Source organism: Aquarana catesbeiana, linkage group LG05 (assembly GCF_042186555.1).
Source record: "Aquarana catesbeiana isolate 2022-GZ linkage group LG05, ASM4218655v1, whole genome shotgun sequence".
NCBI classification, from domain to species: domain Eukaryota; kingdom Metazoa; phylum Chordata; class Amphibia; order Anura; family Ranidae; genus Aquarana; species Aquarana catesbeiana.
In genome coordinates, this window is record NC_133328.1 from 195,536,335 (window position 1) to 195,559,396 (window position 23,062).

General features: G+C 45.1%; 1 protein-coding gene across 2 annotated transcripts in view; it reads right to left on the minus strand.

Moving 5' to 3' along the window:
• Positions 1–23,062, minus strand: part of RP9 (RP9 pre-mRNA splicing factor) — a 45,214-nt gene that overhangs the window by 12,909 nt on the left and 9,243 nt on the right. For both annotated transcript variants that reach the window (XM_073630466.1, XM_073630465.1), the window contains 4 exons: positions 18,176–18,398; positions 11,959–11,989; positions 3,999–4,128; positions 1,163–1,254 (listed from right to left, as the gene is read on the minus strand). In XM_073630466.1, coding sequence (XP_073486567.1) covers positions 1,163–1,254; positions 3,999–4,128; positions 11,959–11,989; positions 18,176–18,375 — 453 coding nt within the window. In that variant the 5' untranslated portion in view covers positions 18,376–18,398. The remainder of the gene's footprint in view (positions 1–1,162; positions 1,255–3,998; positions 4,129–11,958; positions 11,990–18,175; positions 18,399–23,062) is intronic.

A 23,062-nucleotide genomic window follows, 5' to 3' on the forward strand; every position in this document is an offset into this window, starting at 1 on the left:
ACGAATAGGGGGATCCTGCAGTTCTGGGCCTCTAAAGCACCCGGCTAGAAATTAGGCTAGAAAACCATTTTCTATTATGCGGGGTCCAGCTCTCTAAAAAGAGAAGCGTTACAGGTAAAACCTCGTTTCTTCGGACACGAGGCCCGGGTACGATCCAATTCGGCCTAGAAAGGACACTTTGAGATGGATCCGGTTCGCCTAGCTTGCCCCAGTATAGGATATCGGATATTCCCTTTGGAGCTCAGCACAGGACATCTTTACACGTCCATCACCTAAGACACTGGCGTAAAAACTGAGGTATCCCTGCAAGGGGAGGGATTATATAGGGGGTTGAACTTTCTGATAGGGTGTGCCAGTGTCCAATCACCAGTGATACCCTATATAACCCATCAGTAATTACTGTGGCTCTGTGTCCCGTGATGTTCGAGAAAGAAATAACATGACGAGGGAAATCCACTTCCTTATATTCAATAACGTTCTCATCAATGCGACTCAGCACAGTGCAATTTTAGAAAAAGTTTCTATGCTACTTTTATAAAAGTAGAAACAAGTGTGTTTAGTGGTGTTTTTTTTTTCATCTATGGTTTGCAATAAAAAAAAAAAAGCCAATAGCACCAAAACAAAGCTAATCAACAGTCTCCCATTTGTAAGACTGCCGAATTCTTTACGTATTTTGTAGTCTCCTGTCTCGTCACATTATAATCTGCTGTTCTTACCACTGCAGTCACTCCTCTATGCCCCCTACTCCTATAGCTAATGTGACAACCCCCCTACCCTTAAGATGGCCATACACTAGTACATTTTTGTACAGACATTTGTAAGAATATTCTCAGTACACTCAACTACATGATGAATGTCGTTTGAAAGTCTTTCAACATTTTGTTTGCTTTTAACATTTGATTTTGGAATTAATGTAATTTCCTGAATGAAAACCACATACGCTGTTAGAAATTTGTTTGAGAAAGTTTTCCAACCTACTCCTATGAATTTTCTTCTCGCTACAGTTGAAAATTAATGTCGATTTGACCAATTAGAAAATCAATAAAAAAATCTTAAAAATGAAATTTCAAATGAAATTCTACTGGCGAATGGCAAGCTTTAAATAAACCATGAACAAAAAGACAACATTCAAATAAATATGCAAGAACAACTGTAGCCTTACAACTCTGAACTGCTCAATCTTCTGATTGCCTTTGATGAAGTAGGGACACTCGCGATCACCAGTTCTGTGCCCATACTGTTTACACCTCCAGCCTAAAAGACAAAAATCAGCAGAGACTAAAATAAAACCCCTGCACACAAAAGTGCTAGAATACTATACTGTAGTTTTGCAGACTTGGACTTTAATGTTAAAGGATAAGTTCACCTTTAAAAAAAAATAAATAAATAATTACACATCTTTTTGCAGGTAAACACATGTGCAGATTTTTTTTTTTTTATTACACTGGAGCCTGTACACTAGGGTGCTCAACCTTTTGAAGAGCGAGGGCCACTCAAGTGATTTTGTAACCGGTTGCAGGCCACAATGAACTATGGGGTTTTACCGCCCCCCCCAAACCACAAATGTAAATGAGCCCTTACTGTCCTGAGCCCCCTATAAGGCTGCTTTCACCTGCACCGCGGGTTTCCTGCGGGTTAGCTGCAATTTGCCATAGACTTCTAATATACCTTACAGGTGTGGTGCACTTTCTGAAAGCACACCACACCTGCAGGATATAATAAATGTCTATGGCACAGTGCAGCTCACCCACAGGAAAGCTGCAGGTGCACTACGCTGCACCCGCGGATCAGTGTGAAAGTAGCCAAACACCCCTTTTTTATAAGTGCTGATATGCCCATTGCAAAAGTGAAGTGTATTTGATATTTATTACACTGACCTTTTCCTCTTCCAGCTTCTACTGTCATCGCTCTCCCAGCTGCTAGAAAAGTTCCAGGTGAAGTGCACTTGGTATTACTCTGCCTGGGACAGAAGCCTGCACTACAGAAGAATCATTGGCTTGTGCGGCTCCTGCTCCCTCCGCTGCAGCCTGCTTTCTCCGCTGCTGGCACCGGCTCCATGCACTCTGATGCTCTGGGGTTTTGGGTTGGTAACCCCTTGATCGCCATCTGAGCTTGCTGGCCCACCATCCCAGAGCATGGGCATGATCTACCCTGGTTTGAGGTTGAGGGTCACATCAGAGGGCTCCAAGGGCCACTGCTGTAAAGCATTACACCTGCGATTAGCAAATTTCGGATGCAATGCCAGGATCCTGCTGACTCTCAGTACACTGTCCGATACGAGTAAGCAGTTAATTTAAAAAAAAAAAAAATGAACTACAAGGACCCTCACCTCGAAGTTCATGGAGAACTATAAGTCATTGGCCGCGTTGGGCGAAGGTACTTGTAGTTCATTCAATCACAGAACTCTGAATGAATAACACAGCCACGTAGGCAGAGCCCCGCTTGATTGTGCTGTTTTTAGATTGTGACAGCGGGTTTGGGGAGAGGATCCCCTACCGGAGGGGGATCAGGCAGAGAGGATGCAGGAGCTGGAACAGGTTTCAAAAGGTGAACTTTGCCAAAAAAATTAAAAATGTCTGTACTTACCTGCTCTGTGCAATGGAATTGCACAGAGTGGCCGCAAACATTCTATATTTGGGTCCCCCGCCGGTGCTCCTGGCCCCTCCCCTGTCCAGTACCCCAATGAGAAGCAGCTTCCCATGGGGGAACCTTGTGCATTCTTGCACCTGAGCCCCGTTGCTGCATCCATTGACACAGACAGCGGGACTCGGCTTTGATTGACAGCACTGGGAGCCAATGGCTGCCAGGACCGCAGCAAAGCCAGCGAGACTCAGAAGTGAGAGAAGAGAAGAGCTGCAGACGTGCATGGCGGTGGATTGAATGAGGGCAAGTAGAAAGGGGGGGGGGGGTGAGGGGGGATGTTGACACAAACATTTTTTACCTTAATGCAAAGAATGCATTAAGGTAAAAAATATTTAGGCTTTACAACCACTTTAATGCCGTGCCGTAGACTGGTTTCCACAGTGCCATACAAAGCACTACTGTCATTTAGAGAGACTGTAACCAATGTAAAGAAAATGCAGGTAAAATCACAGAAAAATCAAATATTATAAAAGCTTACTTGCAGTGTTTTCCTGCCCCAAAAACTATTTTTATTCACTTGCAATGCACCTTTGAGTTTGTAGAAAATTTGACTACTCCAGTAGGAGTCAGTTTCCTGGCACAGCCCCTCCCTTCCAGCACGTGACAGCCCTCTCCTCTTCCAGGAGGGTCTAATTACTTTCTCTGCTGGCCCAGCTCCTCCAACCCTCACCTCCTTACATAACCTTTTATGTGACTGTAGCAAGGAGGAGCGAAGGGGAATGCTATGGATTGTCACTTGAGTGACCAGCTCTAGTCCTTCTGGGACTGCCAACATTCCATCCTGGATGGCAAGGCCCAGCAGCAGTCTCAGGGCTTTTGTAAGTCTACACAACTGAACCTTTTACAGGTAAAAACCATACTTATGATATGTTAAATGCACATATAATCTTATAGGAACATTTTTGTTGAAATGAATCGTCTCTTGACAGGGCCTATTTAAAGTGCCACTCAGAAGCACTTAGTAGGTTACTAGGGTACTGTCTGTTAAAACAAATAAAAAAAGTGCTCAAAGTACCAAGTGTAGTATATCTGACAAAAAAATGGATATAACAAAAGTAAAACATTCTATAAATAAAAGACCATTTAGTATATAGCACAAGCCCCACTACTTAATTGATCAGCTGTGTCCCATGTGACCTCCTCTGCCTTCAGCATGAAACATCCTAAAGCCAAGTCACAAACAGGTAGGACATTGTTTATCATAATTCTATGAAAAGTAGCACTGCTGCAGCAATAAAAGTTGTACCCCTGTACAGGTTCTCAGGATCAGAGGCAGGCAGGGAACTGGATAGATCTATAAGTACAGTAAAAATCCACTAAAAAGAAAATGTCAAACAGTTCTCGGTGTAACTTACACTGCATGACTTTAACTTCCTTGCCCAATGGCATCCACAAACCCTTTGTAGGAGCATGAGCCAGGAAATCTCTGGCAGATTCATTGCCTGGTACGTCTGGTATACAGTCTTCTGGTTTAGGTTCATCCTCCTAGTTAAAATGAAAAACAGAAACATGATCCTGCCATTTATAGGTAAAGAAGGAAGCAAGGCAACTAATCGAATTTTGGATCACAAGATCTAACTTTGAAACCTTAAAGTGACTGTCAAGCCATAAAATAATCCAGCTAAAGTTCCCTCAATAAGAGAGGTATGATACTGAACTCTGGTGGCCCTATCTTCCCCCTTTTTCAAGCACTGCTGCCTCCTTTATAATGTTCAGTATTTGACACTTCCAGAAATGTCTGATGCCTGTGTCCTCACTGCACTCAACAGGGCACAGGAGTTGGAAAATGGAGCCACAGCACACAGAGGAGGAACACAGACATCCAAGTCTGCAGGGCTGAAATACAACCAAAAGAAAGCTCTATTTGTGTAAAAAAAAAAACGGTAAAAAAAAATTCAGATGAGTACAGTGTTGCATGACCGAGTGTTTGTCATTTAAAGTGTGAGAGCGCTGAAAGTTGAAAATTGGCCTGGGCAGGAAGGGGGTGAAAGTGTCCAGTATTGAGGGGGCTGAAAGACAAGATTTGCCTGTAACTGAAACCATTATAATGCAGTTTGATGCATATCATAACACAGTGCCTTGAAAAAGTATTCATACCCCTTGAAATTGTCCACATTTTGTCATGAATGAATGATTTGTAAAGCGCTGCAAATGCGAACTGAATTGCCTCAAGGCGCTAGATGCGTTCTCTGTTGTCAGCTTCTTAGAAAAGGAAGGTCTTTAGTTTTTTCCTGAAGGCCTGATGGAAAAGGCATGGAAGAATGGAAAAGGCATTGAAGGCATGTTACAACCAAAAACGTAAATGTATTTTATTGGGATTTTATGTGATAGAGGCGCTAGATGCGTTCTCTGTTGTCAGCTTCTTAGAAAAGGAAGGTCTTTAGTTTTTTCCTGAAGGCCTGATGGAAAAGGCATGGAAGGATGGAAAAGGCATGGAAGGCATGTTACAACCAAAAACGTAAATGTATTTTATTGGGATTTTATGTGATAGACTGACACAAAGTGGCACATAATTGTGAAGTGGAAGGAAAATGATAAATGTTTTTCAAAATCTTTTGCAAATAAATACTTGAAAAGTGTGGCGTGCATTTGTATTCAGCCCACTTTACTCTGATACCCCTAACTAAAATTTAGTGGAACCAATTGCCTTCAGAAGTCACCTAATTAGTAAATAGAGTCCATCTGTGTATAATTTCAGTATAAATACAGCTGTTCTGTGAAGCTCTTCTTTTTTTAGAGAACCTTATGCTGGCCATACACTATACGAAAAATCGGCCGAAAAATCGTTCATATAGACACTTCGTTCGTTTTTCGGCAAGTTAATGGGCACAAATCGATAATTGTTTGTGACGTTTTTGTGGGGAAAAAAAACGAACGGGAAGTTTGGAAAATTTCTGCTGAACGTACGATAAATTGCAAGGTTAATGTGTTTCCCGTCCGAACTGTCTGCACTAGGTATATGTAAAAAAACGAACAAAAAATTATTTATTCATGTCCACTGAACAATTTATCCAAAAGAGAAAGCGCCTCATTCAGTATCAAAGATTTATTAAGATATAAAAGCAATTAAAAACACTTACATAAAAGTAAACAGATTGCCGCTTCCATAAAGAAATGAACCCAAAGTGTGTCACGTATCCAGTTAAGTGGGGCTGATGTATACCGAGCGGACGGCCGCGGACCTCCGCTCAGAGATGCCGGCTGTGTGGGCGAAAATATGGGAGAGTTACTTCCGCGTTCCAACAGACCACGTGGATGATGACGTCACTAAGGTCATTCAGGTTCGCTGGGGACCACTACGCGTTTCTGAGCATGCGCAACGCCCGTAATGAGCATGCGCGCTCCTTTATCAAGTGTGTCTAGGGGACGCAAACCAGGAAGCTTAAATAGCTCAATGTAAAAGGCAATAACCAATCAAATAGGTTGGAATCAAAGGAAAGGGGAGGGGAAGCAATGTCTGGGAAATTTTCTGTTATATCCTCCGACTTTAGCGCTGTTACATTATCATTTATTTACTGAACAATTTATCGGTCATTACATGATGGCACGATCGTTTGTGGTCACGGTCGAACGTTCGTTTTTCGAAAATGTGTTCGGCCGATTTTTCGTATAGTGTATGGCCAGCATTAGTGAACAAACCGTATAATGAAGGCCAAGGAACACACCAGAAAGGTCAGGGAAAAGGTTGTGGAGAAGTTTAAAGCAGGGTTAGGTTATAAAAAAAAGGTATCCCAAGCTTTGAACATGGAGCACTGTTCAATCCTTCATCTGAAAATGAAAAGAGTATGTCACAACTGCAAACCTACCAAGACATGGCCGTCCACCTAAACTGAGAGGCCGGGCAAGGAGAAGCAGCCAAGAGGCCCATGGTAACTCTGGAGGAGCTGTAGAGAGCCACAGCTCAGGTAGGAGAATCCGTCCACAGGACAACTATTAGTCCTGCACTATACAAATCTGGCCTTTATGGAAAAGTGGCAAGAAGAAAGCCGTTGTTGAAAAAAAAGCCATAAAAAGGCGAGAAGCCACAGGGGGACACATTTGTTTGTTACTGGTGTAAATATGGTCCGGGGACACACTGGGCACCTTTGCTGCCCCTGTGCTACGTGCTGGCTGTCCAGTGTGCTCCTGTTCCTTTAAGGTGGATTGGGCTGCCTCCAGGCCCACCTGAACCTCATCTATCCACTGAATGCATGTGCTTCCCACTGGGTAGACGCTATAAATTCAGTAGCGTTTAGGACTGCAAGCATACACAGGGTGCCGTGAAGAGGCCTTGCAGCTTACGCATTCGTTTGCAAATGCGTGCTAACTAAACCCCTGTTTTTAACGCAGACTGTTGGACAGGTTAATTTGGTTGGTCAGCAGACTGGTTGGTGAGTTGAGTTATGGAATGTTTTGTTTTTGTCTTTTAAACATGTGGAAGAAGGTGCTCTCAGATGAGACCAAAATGGAACACACCATCCCCATCGTGAAACATGGTGGTGGCAGCATCATGTTGTGGGGATGCTTTTCTTCAGCAGGCACTAGGAAGCTGGTCAGAGTAGATGGGAAGATGGATGGAGCCAAATACAGGGCAATCTTAGAGGAAAACCTGTTAAAGTCTGCAAAAGACTTGAGAATGGGGCGGATGTTACATAGTAGGGGAGGTTGAAAAAAGAATATAAATAATAAAGTGCAGCGCTAAGTCATAAACATAAGTGAATGGAATCATAAACAACCTGTGAAAAATAAAATAGCACACCAAATATATGCAGTGGACCTGCTAAATAAAATTAGAAAGTTCTATAGTGATAAGGGACCAAAGTCCGTGGTGTATGAGGTGAGTAGAAGTCCTCTCCAAGAGTGGAAAACCGTAGGCCTGAGAAGTGGGAAAACCCTCTGATGGGAAAGCGGCCACAGATGGCAAAGCACATAAATCTTCAAAAATGACAATAAATGGAAAAGAGTTGGATACCCTTACCGGATCCGTAGGACGCACATGCCGTATAGCAGTGCGTCGGTAAAGCGTGAGGGATAGTCTCCCGTGGTGTCAAGGCAGATGGTGTCCTGTGAATCCCGATCACACTTGAAGATTAGCCATCACGGACAGGAGCTGGACCACTGGCTTGCATGCCATTTAGCAGAAGGCTATAGTAAAAAACATCCACGAGCGCCGAGCTCGTATCCTATCATCAGTCTGTGACAGTTCCCGTGCTCCAAACCTCACGTGTATCGGTTTGGAGCACGGGAACTGTCACAGTATGCAAGACTGTGACAGTCTTGCATACACACGGTCACACAAAGTTGCGGTGACATAAAACACGTACGTCGGGACTATAAACAGGTCAGTGGCCAATAGCTTTCATCTCTTTACTTATTCTGAGCATGCGTGGCACTTTGTCCGTCGGATTTATGTACACACGATCGGAATTTCCGACAACGGATTTTGTTGTCGGAAAATTTTATATCCCGCTCTCAAACTTTGTGTGTCGGAAAATCCGATGGAAAATGTCCGATGGAGCCCACACACGGTCGGAATTTCCAACAACACGCTCCGATCGGACATTTTCCATCGGAAAATCCGACCGCGTGTACGGGGCTTTACAGTAAAGAACCCTCTACATAGTTTAAGGTCAAACCTCTTTTCTTCGAACTTTAATGAGTGGCCACGTGTCTTGAAAAAGTTTTATGCCTATTGTGGGGTCACCAGTACGGTATTTGTAAATTGAAATCATATCCCCTCTCAAGCGTTTCTTCTCCAGAGAATAAGTTCAGTGCTCGCAACCTTTCCTCATAACTAATATCCTCCAGACCCTTTATTAGCTTTGTTGCCCTTCTTTGTACTCGCTCCATTTCCAGTACATTCTTCCTGAGGACTGGTGCCCAGAACTGGACAGCATACTCTAGGTACGGCCGGACCAGAGACCTGTAGAGTGGTAGAATTGTTTTATCTCTGGAGTTGATCCCCTTTTTAATGCATGCCAATATTCTGTTTGCTTTGTTAGCAGCAGCTTAGCATTGCATGCCATTGCGGAGCCTATCATCTACTAGGACCTCCAGGTCCTTTTCCATCCTAGATTCCCCCAGGAGGTTCTCCCCTCAGTGTATACTGAGTGCATTCATATTTTTGCCACCCAAATGCATTATTTTACATTTTTCTACATTAAACCTCATTTGCCATGTAGTTGCCCACCCCATTAATTTGTTCAGATATTCTTGCAAGGTTTCCACATCCTGCGGAGCAGTTATTGCCCTGCTTAGCATCGTCCGCAAATACAGAGATTGAACTGTTTACCCCATTCTCCAGGTTGTTTATGAACAAACTAAATAGGATTGGTCCCAGCACAGAACCCTGGGGGACCCCACTACCCACCCCTGATCATTCCGAATACTCCTCATTTATCACCACCCTCTGAACTCGCCCTTGTAGCCAGTTTTCAATCCATGTACTCACCCTATGGTCCATGCCAACAGACCTTATTTTGTACAATAAACATTTATGGGGAACTGTGTCAAATGCTTTTGCAAAATCCAGATACACCATTTCTACGGGCCTTCCTTTATCTATATGGCAACTCACCTCCTCATAGAAGGTTAATAGATTGGTTTGGCAGGAACGGTTCTTCATGAATCCATGCTGATTACTTTTAATGATACCGTTTTCATTACTAAAATCATGTATATAGTCCCTTATCATCCCCTCCAAGAGCTTGCATACTATTGATGTTAGGCTAACTGGTCTAATTCCTAGGGATGTATTTTGGGCCTTTTTAAATATTGGTGCTACATTGGCTTTTCTCCAGTCAGCTGGTACCATTCCAGTCAGTAGACTGTCAGTAAAAATTAGGAACAATGGTCTGGTAATTACTTGACCGAGTTCCGCAAGTACCCTCGGGTGCGAGCCATCTGGTCCCAGTGATTTATTAATGTTAAGTTTCCCAAGTCTAATTTTAATTCTGTCCTCTGTTAACCATGGAGGTGCTTCCTGTGATGCGTCATGAGGATAAACACTGCAGTTTTGGTTACTGAAGCCCCCCCGTGAAGACTGAGAAGAGGAATAAATTCAATACCTTCGCCATCTCCCCCATCCTTTGTAACAGATGTCCATCCTTATTCTTTATGGGGCCAATATGTTTACATACTTAAAGAATTTCTTGGGATTTTTCTTGCTTTCCTCCGCTATGTGTCTTTTGTGCTCTATCTTAGCCGCCCTAATTGCACCCTTATATTTCTTGTTGCATTCTTTATAAAGTCTGAATGCTGATGATGCTTTGCTTTTATATGCATTTTTACATTTGGAGTTAAGCCATCCAAGGACTTTTGTTCGCTCTTTTAAATTTATTACCCAATGGGATGCATTGGCTAATGCCCTTTTTTAATATGCTCTTAAAGCAAATCCATCTCTCCTCCGTGTTCTTTGTTCCTAAGATTTTATCCGAATGAATGCCTTCTAGCAAGGTTCATCGTTTAGGGAAGTTGGCTCTTTTGAAATTCAGTGTCTTTGTATTTCCCTTAGGTTTCCTATTTGTGTGATTTATACTGAAGGCAATTGACCTGTGATCGCAGTTTCCTAAATTGCCCCATATTTCCACATCCGTGATCGGGTCTGTTTTGTTGGTAATCAGTAGATCCAGTAACGCTTTAGTTCTAGTTGGTGAGTCTACCGTCTGAACCATGAAATTGCCCTGCAAGATATTTAGGAACTGGCGAGCCTTAGACAAATGCATGGTTCCCTCTGCCCAGTCTATGTCTGGATAATTAAAATCCCCCAGTATAACAATTCCCATCCTTGCTGCTAATCCATATTGTGATAGGAGATCCGTCTCCCCCTCCTCCCTCAGGTTAGGGGGCCTATAGCATACTCCCAGTATTATTTTCCCCTTAGCTTCATCCCTTTGGAGCTCTACCCATAAGGATTTCACCTCCTCCCTAGCTCCCTTAGTGATTTCATCTCACACATTCACTTGTACATTATTCTTGATATATAGGTATACCCCTCCCCCATTTTTACCCTCTCTATCCCTGCGATAAAGGGTATACCCTTGAATGGTTGGCAGTCAATCATGAGAGCTGTTGAACCAGGTCTCTGAAATTCCCACAAAATCCAAATCCTCCTCGTACAACAGTATTTCTAGTTCACCCATCTTGTTCACCTTCCAGCAGGACAACGACCCTAAACATATAGCCAGAGCTACCAATGAAATGGTTTAGATCAGGGATATGCAATTAGCGGACCTCCAGCTGTTGCAAAACTACAAATCCCATCATGCTCTGCATCTGGGTGTCATGCTTGTGACTGTCAGAGTCTTGCTATGCCTCATGGGACTTGTAGTTCTGCAACAGCTGGACGACCGCTAATTGCATATCCCTGGTTTAGATCAAAGCATATTCATGTGTTAGAACAGCCCAGTCAAAGTCCAGACCTAAATCCAATTGAGAATCTGTAGCAAGACTTGAAAATTGCTGTTCACAGATGCTCCCCATCCAATCTGACAGAGCTTGAGCTATTTTGCAAAAGAATGGGCAAAAATTTCACTCTCTAGATGTGCAAAGCTGGTAAAGACATCCCCAAAAAGACTTGCAGCTGTAATTGCAGCGAAAGATGGTTCTACAAAGTATTGACTCGGGGGGCTGAATACAAATGCATGCCACACAAAATGTGAAGCATTTCAAGGGGTATGAATACTTTATCAAGGCACTGTATAAAACTTTACTAGGGATGATTAAACCAGTAATGTTGTCTGATCTTCACCTATGTCAAAGTTTTAAATAGCAAGCAATATTTTACTCTGTCCTATCCTTTTTGAACAAATGGATAAGAAAGTAAGGGTCAGTGGTGGAGAAAGTAAACATCTAACCTAAAGACGTTAAATGCCCTATGAGTGGGTATGCTACAAAAGGTAAGTTCAAACTGTATAATCCTCAGTAGGGTGGTAAAGCAGCCCAAAATGTATTCTGGTTTAGGTCTCTTGCTGCCATTAGAGAAAACATTTTTTACCTTAATGAAAACAATGCATTAAGGTAAAAAACGTTGTTACTAAACATTAAAACATTTAGTAACACTAACCATAAATATAATGGCAGCAAGTGATCCAGACTTACATCACTTCAGATGAGCTGCAGGAGAACTGCAGATGCCCCAACTTGCCTACTATATTGCCCTTTTCATTCCAAATATCTAGCTTGTATGTCAGCAGCTGAATTTTGAAATGCTCACCATAAAAAGAAAAATCTGGAACATTGTTACACTGCAAACAGAATCAACGCGCAATGCGCAGCTTATGTGAAGAACATTGGTAAATATACATATGAGCCATTACAGACACATTATAGCAATACCTTAATTAATCCTGGCGGAGGTTTCTCATAGCTAAAAAAAAAAAAAAAAAAAAAAAAAAAAGAAGGAGACAAAGAGGGAAATCATGTTTTTAAAATGTGACCAACTACATAATGCAGTGATAGTAAACCAATACATGTAAGTGTTTTTAAGTGTTCGTCTAGTAAAATCTGAAATTTTTGGTCCAAGTAGATGCCACAACAGCATTGCCAAAATCTTCTATGTTTTAGAGCTGAGTTTCTCAAACCTGTTCACTGTTCATGTGGATCGTCTGCATTGCTAAAGATTACTTTACCTGTGAATACGGTAGGTGGATTTATCTGCAACATATGCCCCACTGGTAGGACTTGAGGAATGATATGGGACACTATATCACAGAAATTGGAGGTACAATCTCTCCATTAAAGTTCCTGCGCCACCTGCCACAGCCATGGTAAGAAGGTATTGGCCTTGCCTGGTAAATATTTCACGTTTTCCCCATTCAGTAATATAAGTAGACTGAGACTCCCACATAGGCAAGCAGAGATGGGCTTTGCTAAGATCACTCTAATGCCGCGTACACACGACCGGACTTTCTGGCAGACTAGGTCCGATGGTCTCCCCGACGGACTTTCGGCGGACTTCCGACGGACTTTCCGAACAAACGGACTTGCCCACACACGGCCGGACTTTCCAGCAGACTAGGTCTGACGGTTTTCCCGACGGACTTTCGGCAGAGTTACGGCGGACTTCCAAACGAACGGACTTGCCCACACACGGACTAAAGTCCGTTCATTTTTAACGTGATGAGGTACGACGGGACTAGAAAAGGAAGTCAATCTCGCCACTTTTATTGGCGAGATTGACACCTTGCGAGCCCCATCGCGGGAGCCAGCGCAGAGCATAGGCCCTTAGGTCTGGTATGGATTTTAAGGGGAACCCCTACGCCGAAAAAACGGTGTGGGGGTCCCCCCAAAATCCATACCAGACCCTTATTCGAGCACGCAGCCTGGCCGGTCAGGAAAGGGGTGGGGACGAGCGAGCACCCCCCCCCCGAACCGTACCAGGCCGCATTCCCTCAACATGGGGGGTGGGTGCTTTGGGGAAGGGGGGCGCCCTGCGGCCCCCCCACCCCAGAGCACCTTGTCCCCATGTTGATGAGGACAAGGGCCTCTTCCCGACAACCTTGGCCGTTGGTTGTCGGGGTCTGCGGGCAGGGGGTTTATCAGAATCCGGGAGCCCCCTTTAATAAGGGGGCCCCCAGATCCCGGCCCCCCACCCTATGTGAATGAGTATGGGGTACATCGTACCCCTACCCATTCACCTGGGGAAAAAAGTGTCAAACACACTAGACAGGTTTTTAAAGCAATTTATTAGGCAGCTCCAGGGGTCTTCTTCCGACTTCAGTGGTCTCTCCGGCCTCTTTCCCCGGTGTCCGGTTCTTCTGCGGGGCTCCTCCGCTATCTTCTGCTCTTTTGTCGCTCTCTTACTAGCGTTGGCCCGGTCTCCTCCATTGTCTTGTTCCCTCTTCTCTTCTTCCGATGTTGACACGACGCTCTCTCCCGCTGTAATTCTGCGTGCACAGTGCACAACGACTTATATTAGGCATTGGGGGGGATGGTCACCGGGTGATGCCCCGGGACTGTGACGTCATAAAGGGGCGGGGTCACCGGGTGACACCACCCGGTGGCCCCGCCCCATGCCTATATAAGTCGTTGCGCACCGTGCACACAGCATTACAGCGGGAGAGAGCGTCGTGTCAACATCGGAAGAAGAGAAGAGGGAACAAGACAATGGAGAAGACCGGGCCAACGCTAGCAAGAGAGCGGCAAAAGAGCAGAAGATAGAGGAGGAGACCGGCAGAAGAACCGGAGAGCGGGAGAAGAGGCTGGAGAGCGAAAGAAGTCGGAAGAGACCCCCCAAGTCAGAAGACCCCCGGAGCTGCCTAATAAATTACTTTAAAAACCTGTCTAGTGTGTTTTTTTTAATTGACACTTTTTTCACCCAGGTGAATGGGTAGGGGTATGATGTACCCCATACTCATTCACAGAGGGTGGAGGGCCGGGATCTGGGGCCCCCCTTATTAAAGGGGGCTCCCGGATTCCGAGAAGCCCCCGGCACGCAGACCCCGACAACCAACGGCCAGGGTTGTCGGGAAGAGGCCCTTGTCCTCATCAACATGGGGACAAGGAGCTCTGAAGCACCCACCCCACATGTTGAGGGCATGCGGCCTGGTACGGTTCAGGGGGGGGGGGGGGGGGGGCACTCGCTCGTCCCCGCCCCCTTTCCTGACCGGCCGGGCTGCGTGCTCGGATAAGGGTCTGGTATGGATTTTGGAGGGACCCCCACGCCGTGTTTTTGGCATAGGTGGTTCCCCTTAAAATCCATGCCAGACCTAAGGGACAATGTCGCCTTTCTCGCACTTGCTGCAATAGGAAAATGTGTTTTTCCTATTGCAACGAGTGCGAGATGTACAGTACCCTGTCGCCAAGAACCAGCGTGAGAGACATTCTCGCGGGCAGGTGCTGTAGCTGCCCCTGCGTCGTATTTGGTCCGTCAGACCAGCATACAGACGAACAGATTTCCCGATAAGAACTGGCTCCGGCGGAGTTCTGGCGGGAAGATTTGAAACATGTTTCAAACCTGAAGTCTGTCGGTTTTTCGTCTGAAAAGGTCTGTCGGAAGTCCGATGAAGACCACACACGGTTGGATTGTCTGACAGATTCGTTCCGGCGGACAAGTTCGGTCGAAAAGTCCGCCCGTGTGTACAGGGCATTACAGAATCCATGAGAGGTACATGGAGTGAAAGAATCATTCCAATTGCTGTTATTTACCTTTTTGGGCAGTCTCAGCCTTTTAACACACTATAGATTTCCAATCCTTCTAATATTAGAAATAGTTTTGAGATCATAAAAATATGCATGACAACCCCCTTCTTTTTACACATAACCCTTATAAGTTTCTTTCCTATTTATGTCATTGGCAAATATCATAGACAATGTCTTTGTAGATCACATAAACTAATATCAAACAACAATCAAGTACAAAGTGCAGTTATCCAGTAGACCCATGAGATTACTAAGAACGGACTGTTTAACAATGAAGATGGTGCTATGGGATAGAAGGAGTATTTGTCAAAAGTGGAGCAGCTGTGCATGACAACCAATCAGCTTCTAACATCAGCTTTTTCAGTAAAGCTTTGAAAATGAACGATAGAAGCTGACTGGTTGGCATGCATAGCTGCTCCGGTTTTGAATAATTTCCTTCCATGAACTGTATGTTCCACATTATGGTTTAAGCCTGAAACAGGAACTGTGCAAACCGAATGATGTTTAGTAGTAGAGTGATGCAATCTACATTTGGAAAGCCAAAAACGTTAGCATATTAACTATGTAACCTCTGCTTGGTTTTACATGGCCTTCATCATGATAAAGTGAACGGTTTAATAAAGAACTCACTTTCATTAAAGCAACCAACTTTACCCACATCGCTGCTGTATAAAAACTGTGATGTGGTGATACAGAGAAGTCAACATAAGGCTTTTAATTAAAAAAAAGAGGCCTCAGTAAGAAAAATGAGAATTATTGTTACAATATTATTTATCCCTCCTATTACACTTCTCCCATTTTAAAGTTACACATTAAGCACTCCCATGTTCTATGAACTGTTTTGGATTATGTTTTTCTATTGCAAGCAACAGGAAAATCTCCATAGACCTAGGCAGCTAACCATGGACGAGCTTGTTTAAGCCCAGGTTCACACTGACTTCGGGTTAGAAATCATGCGAGTTCAGCTGAACTCACACAATTTCATACCTGCATGTCAGTCTGACTTCAGGAGCGATTTTAGAGACATCTATGCGGGTTCCTACACAGATGTCTATTAAATTGCCCCCGAAGTCGGCAAAAGTAGTGCAAGAATTACTTTTGGGAATTGGTGCGGTGCCGCAAAGTCAGCGTCCCACCAATTCGGACAGTGCCATTGCCGGCAATAGCCGCCGATTTGGCATGCGAAAGCGGCCCAATGTGAATGTGGGCTAAATGTAGTTTTAAACCAATACACTGCAGCCATGATGAAAAAAGGAATCTGCTTTTTACCATTGGATAACAAAAGTCAATATTAACACACCTTTAAGGGAATAGTCTAAATTCCTTCACCCACTGATTATTCTTGAAGGAAATGACTGACTGTTTTGGATACATTTGGCTAGGTGCATTGTTTTTCCAATGATTTGGTCTCCAAAATCATCATAAACATGCACATGCAGAACTCCTAAATACTGTCAGTGAAAGCTGTCTGCCCCCTACATTGTACATGCAGGCAGTTTCACCCTGACAGGAAGACTCAATGAACTACCAGAGCACTAAACAGTGTGGTAGTTCATTGAAAACAACAAGCCAACAGCCACAAAGGAGTCATTCACAGAAATCAGTTAAAGAATGACATGGCTGATTGGGCAGAGCCCCCCCACTGGTGCGCTCTTTTCAAAAAGCGACAGCTGGTATGGGTAACTTCTCCTCGTACTGCTGTCACAGGGAGAGAGAGGGGATCGGTGACCGGCTGCAACTGTGGGAACATGTTGCACGTTCTACCAAAAAAAAAAAAAAAAAAAAAAAACGGGTGGAACATGTAACATGTTCCCAAAGGTGAACATATCCTTTAAAAGTAGGAGTTTGGGGTTGTTAAAAAAAATAAACATACATACTCACCTCCATGCTGCAGCATCGGTCTGTAGCTGCAGCTTTCCCCTGCCGGCTGAGAACTGAGAGATAACATGATTGCTGATCACTCAGTCTTTGGTCACTGCTCTTTTCTCTGCTCCTCCAGCGTTTACTGGAGTGCAGGGCTCGGAAGGGGCGGGTGTAGCTGGCTTCGGCTCTCAGCCATATGCAAAGAGCCAGAGTCAGCTGTCAGGCATCTGGGTGGATCCCGACAATATGTTCAGGATCCTTCCAGAGCCTGGAGCAGCTCTATGACGTCAGCTGACTGTGGACTTTAGTCCGCTGTCGGCTGATTTTGGGTTACAGGAGAACACAAGTAAATGCACTCCTGTGACCCACAAGAGAAGTATAGCTAAAAAAAACCTTTGGCTATTCTTCTCTTTTAAACTCTATTAAAAGCCAAAATGTTTTTGTAATTTTGGATAGAATGGGGAAGGGTTAGAACCTCTGTCAGGATTTTTATTCATCTGTGTTCCTGATGGTGAGCTGTCACCTATATTGTCAGAGTGATCATTGTAATGCCCCGTACACACGATCGCACATTCCGACGACAAAATCCATTGATTTTTTCAGACGGATGTTGGCTCAAACTTGTCTTGCATACACACGGTCACACAAAGTTGGTCGGAAATTCCGAAGGTCAAGAACGCGGTGACGTACAACGTGTACGACGAGCCGAGAAAAATGAAGTTCAATAGTCAGTGCGGCCCTTCTGCTTGATTCCAAGAATGCGTGGCACTCTGTACGTCCGGATTGTGTACACACGATCGGAATTTACGTGAACGGAATTTGTTGCTGTTGGAAAATTTGAGAACCAGATCTCAAATTTTGTGCGACGGAATTTCCGATGGAAACTGTCCGATGGAACCTACACACGGTCGGAATTTCCGACAAAAGGCTCCCATCGAACATTTTCCGTCGGAAAATCCGACCGTGTGTACACGGCATAAGAAGTGATGGAAAACACACATTTTGAGTTGTCACTGGAACAGAAATAGTAGGGTCAATAATAGGGTCACTTCCAATGACTTAGGCCTCTTTCACACGGGGCAGATCAGTCATGATCCGCCCCGTGAACACACGCTGGCTCAGCGGGGATCGCTCCGCCGATCCCCGCTGAGCAGGAAGATGACAGGTGCATCGCTGCACGCTGTGCAGCGACGGACCTGTCAGAGCGCCGCTCTCCCCTATGGGGGGATCGGATGATGACGGTCCGTAGTGTCCGTCGTCATCCGATCCGATCCGAAAACGGAGGGAAAAGTAGGTTTTTCCTCCGTTACACTTTTCGGATCGGAGCGGGGTCGGATGTCAGCGGACATGTCACCGCTGACATCCGACGCTCCATAGGGATGACTGTATGTCCGTTTTTCATCCGAAAACGGATGGATGAAAAACGGACATACGGATCATCCGTGTGAAAGAGGCCTAAGAGGGGATTTCCCTTACTTCCCTTCCTTCACAAAAAAATGTAACTTTATATATAAAGTCGAGTGATGTTTCACAAACTCTACATACTTACAAAATCTCAACATGTTTGATCTTCTGAATTTCCTGTGTGTTAGGATTACTACTACTGCTGCTGCTCCTCCTCCTTTTCCTGTCACTATGGTCCTTTTCATGATGATGGCTGCTACTGCAGCTCTCTGGACTTTGAGCATCATCCTCTCTCTTGCGACTCCTGTGAGTGTTATGGGACTTTTCTTCTTTTCTATGGGACATTTCTGGACTTCTGAGACACACCTCTGTGTTAAATTCGTAAAGCAAAAGCAACCAATTAGAAATGCAACACAAAACACTAGTATAAGAGGATCTTCAGATTTGAAATAAAAAATATTAAAGGTGCACCTGTTTGCTGTACGGAGCAGAATTTGGACATCCCATAACACTTCAGATATTATTTCAATAGCAGTATAGTTGTGTATATTATTATACATACATATACATTTTTTCGTCATACTTACCTGTAAAATTATTTTCTTTGAATACATCATGGGACACAGAGTTAGGCTATTATTCATTACTTACTGGGTTATACGCCATCTCTAGGTGAATGGACACTGGTAGACAAAGTTTTAGACAGGAAGTCCGCCCCAATATAACCCCTCCCATACAGGAAGTACTTTAGTTTTGTAGCAAGCACTGAAACCTCAAAAGAGGGGAGGGACCTCGGTGTCCCTTGATGTATTCAAATAAAAGGATTTTACAGGCAAGTATGACGTAAAAAATCGTATTTTCTTTATCATACATCACAGGACACAGAGTTAGGCTATTATTCATTACTTACTGGGATGTCCCAGAGCAATAGCCTTGAGGGGAGGGAGACACCCTGCCAAACAAAAATAGCCATCAAACTTTAAACGGCAGCCTGTATTACACTACAGTCAAAAGCCGAATCTTCTGCTGCTCTAACATCTACCTGATAAAATCTTTAGAACGTATGCACTGAAGACCTGGTAATCTGAGCCACAGATACCTGATGGCGAAAGGACCAGGAGGTTCCTACACCCCTGGTAGAATGAACTCTCACCCTAAAGGGAGGAGCCTTACGTTTCAGACCATAGGCCTGAATGACCAACTGGCGGACCCAATTGGCAATGGAAGCTGCCTGAACCTTCTTGGGTCCTTCTGGTAAAACAAAAAAAGGAGTCTGATCCTCGGATCTCCACAGATCTAGACAAATAAAGGCTGACTGCCCGGACGACGTCCAAGGAATGCAGTCGTCTCTCTTCTGCGGAACGAGGCTGAGAGAAAAAATGAAGGCAAAACAATGTCCTGATTTAAATGAAAGGCTGACACCACCTTTGGCAAAAAGAATGGAATAGGACGCAACACCACCTTGTCGTGGCGAAAAATTAAGTATGGTTCCTTAAATGAAAGGGCCGCCAATTCTGACACCCTTCCGGCCGAGGTGATGGCCACCAGGAAGGCAAGCTTGTGTGACAGCAAGACTAATGGAATTTCCTTGATAGGCTCAAATGGTTGTTTCTGTAACACAGACAGCACCAAATTTAAGTCCCAAGGACACATAGGTGACCTAATGGGGGGAAGCAAATGAGTTGCCTCCTGCATAAAGGTTCGGACCAGCGAATGGGAGGCTAAAGGCCTTTGGAAGAATACTGACAGGGCTGAAATCTTACCTTTTGTACTCAAAGCCACTCTGATTTCCACAGCTGACTGTAGAATAGAGAGAATTCTCCCAATCACATATTTCCAAGGATGCCAATTTGTGGCTTTACACCAAGCAATAGAAGTCTTACAGATGATAGATCTTCCTAGTGACCGCTTTCCCAGCATTCACTAGGGTGGACACCACTGGTCCCGTGATGCCACGACCCTTCAGCACCCTGGCTTCAATAGCCATGCCGTCAAATTTAGAGACTGTAATTGGGGTGGATATAGGACCTTGAGACAGTAGAATGGGGTGGCGCGGAAGCGTCCATGGCCCATCTATTGCCAATCTCACAATCTCCGGGAACCAGGGCCTTCTGGGCCAGGCTGGTGGCACCAGAATGACTGGAAACCCCTCTCTCCGAATCCTGTGCAACAAATGTGGAAGGAGAGGGAATGGGGAGAAAACATAAACCAGGGAGTACTGGCTCCATGGAACTACCAGAGCATACCGATTGCCAGGGGATCCCTTTTTCGGGACACAAACTGATGTAGCTTGTTTTTGAAACTGAATGCCAATAGATTGACATCTGGCCATCCCCAATGCTGGCAAATTTCCTGGAACACCCTCGGGTGTACTGACCATTCCCCCGGGCAGATCTTCTGGCGGCTGAGATAATCTGCCTTCCAGTTCTCTACCCCGGGGATATGGACTGCCGATAGAACCGGCACATCTCCCTCTGCCCAGGTTAGTATGTGGTTCACCTCCTTCTGAGCTGAACGACTGCCCTGGTGGTTTATATAGGCCACTGCAGTGGCATTGTCGGACTGAACACTGATAGGGAAGTCCTGAAGCTCCACCGTCCAGAACCGTAGAGCCAGACGTACTGCTCGCAACTCCAGGATGTTGATGGGCAGACTCTGTTCTGCCCTTGACCATCTCCCCTGAGCTGTGAGCCCCTCTAGTGTCACTCTCCAGCCCAAGATACTGGCATCTGTGGTCAGTACTCCCCAAGACACCAGGAGGAAGGATCTTCCGTTTCGCAGGTTCTGATCCTCCAACCACCAGCTTAGGCTTAAGCACGCCCAAGGAGATAGGAACATGGTGTAATCCAGGGCTTGCCCTCTCCTGTTCTGACAAGATGCCTTGTTGTATAAGCCTGGAATGGAACTGAGCATAGGGCACTGCCTCGAAGGAGGACACCATCCTTCCTAGAAGACTCATACAGAGCCAAAATGGAGGGTTGTGTGGTGCCTTTTATCTGCCGCACCTGATCCTTCATGGCACAGATCCTTACGGGTGTCAAATATACCCTTGCCTGGACCATTTCTAGGATCAGACCTAAATACTTCAGACTTTGAGAGGTCTCAAGGCTGACTATTTGCTTTCTAAACACCGCACTGTGCAGGCTATGCTCTGTTCTAGAGCCAGTAGCGAGTGATCTCCGAGCACCAAGATTCCCTGGGCCCTTAAAATACCCAGTACTGGTACAAGGACCTTTGTGAACACCCGGTGCTGTGGAAAGCCCTTCATTTAAGAACCGTTTTTGGGACTAAAGACTTGGAGCTCAGAGAGCTCAACAAACCTGCCCATCCACCTTGCAGAAACCGGTAAAAAACTGAAGTACTTCCTGTATGAGAGGGGTTATATAGGGGCAGACTTCCTGTCTAAGACTTTGTTTACCAGTGTCCATTCACCTAGAGATGGCATATAACCCAGTAGGTAATGATTATTAGCCTAACTCTGTGTCCTGTGATGTATAATAAAGAAATTATATAAAATATATGCTGTACTTTAGCAGGTGTGTGGGGTTGCCATCAATTCCTAATAACATACCAACACATCAACACCTATGGCACATTTTCACACACAGCAAACGGCATGGTGCTAAAGCACCATGCAGCTTGGTGCAGGGCGATTAAAAAAAAAAAATTGTCAGGGACTTTTTTCCCTGCCTTTCTCGCGGGTGGGGCAGTCCTTTAAAATGCACTGGCTGCCCTACCTGTGATGTGCATGCTCAAATTGGCATGCACAGATCTGAACTGAGCCTCATATCACAGTTCCCCCCTTCACATCAAATTCCCTTCTGCACATTATTTTCCTCAGTCCCCCTCCATTACTATCCTCAGCCGCCACTCATAATTGTCCCCAGCCCCCCCCCCATGACTGTCTTTGCCACCCCATTACAGTCCTCAGTTCCCCTCTTACTGTTCTCAGCCCCCCATTACTGTCTTAAGTAGCCATTTTTCACATTGCCCCCCCTCCCCTGTCTATCTTACACAGACAGGATGGAGAGCGGGATGCACAGCAGGTCTGGACAGAGGAGTGGAGCTGCAAGCTGGTGACTGGTTGCCAGGACCAATCTAGCAAACAATAATCTGCTTGTTAACTTGAGAAACAAACCCAGCCTCCTGAGGGCTATGAGGATGACAGCGGTAACGGCTGCAGGGCACAACAGGACAGAACAGTGAGGCGATCCGCCATTTAGTGATGCCTGGTCTAGAGATACACACTTTTTTTTTAAATTTTATTACAGCTGTAGTCTCTTATTAACACACAGTCAGGGGTACTGCAGCCTTCCAAAGTATATGGCGGGGGCATGGAGGCCAATACCATGTTCAATACCTGGTTCCGGACAGGCAATGGAAGATAAATTCCCATTTGCTTACTTAGGCCCCTTTCACACGATTGGACCATTCAGGTCCGTCGTCAAAACTGACAGGCGGACCTGAACGGGCGCTCCATGTTAGCTTATGGAACATGTCCGCTGACATCCGACCCTGTCCGATCCGCTAAAAGTAAACGGATGACCCTATGTCCGGATCTGTCGCTATCGGATCGGGTGAGATCTGATGAAAATGGACATGCTGTCCTTTTTTATCTGATCCTTCCATAGGCAGCAGCGGCGCCTGACATGCCCCTCCCCACTCAGTGAGCGGGACCTGTCATCCGCTGGCTCAGCGGAGATCAACGGAGAGATCTCTCGCTGAGCCGGCAGACCGAGGTGAGCTCCGTGGAAGCAGAGTCCGCCTCGTGTGAATGAGGGCTTAAAGTGGCAAAGCAGGGACATCTGCAGTAGGTGCCACCCTTGCCTTCAGAGATCAAGAAAGAATTTCTTCCCCATTGGAACAAATTGTACCATGCTTTAAAGGGTTTGCAGAATTCACTGCAAGTTCAGGGTTCTGAGAATGCAACTTATTGAACTTATTGTTTGGTTTGTCATTTTTTTATTCTTTGAAAAGGAGGGGTGTGAGTGGAGTAGATGTGTTGTGCTTTTAGTCTTAGATAGAAGTAAGG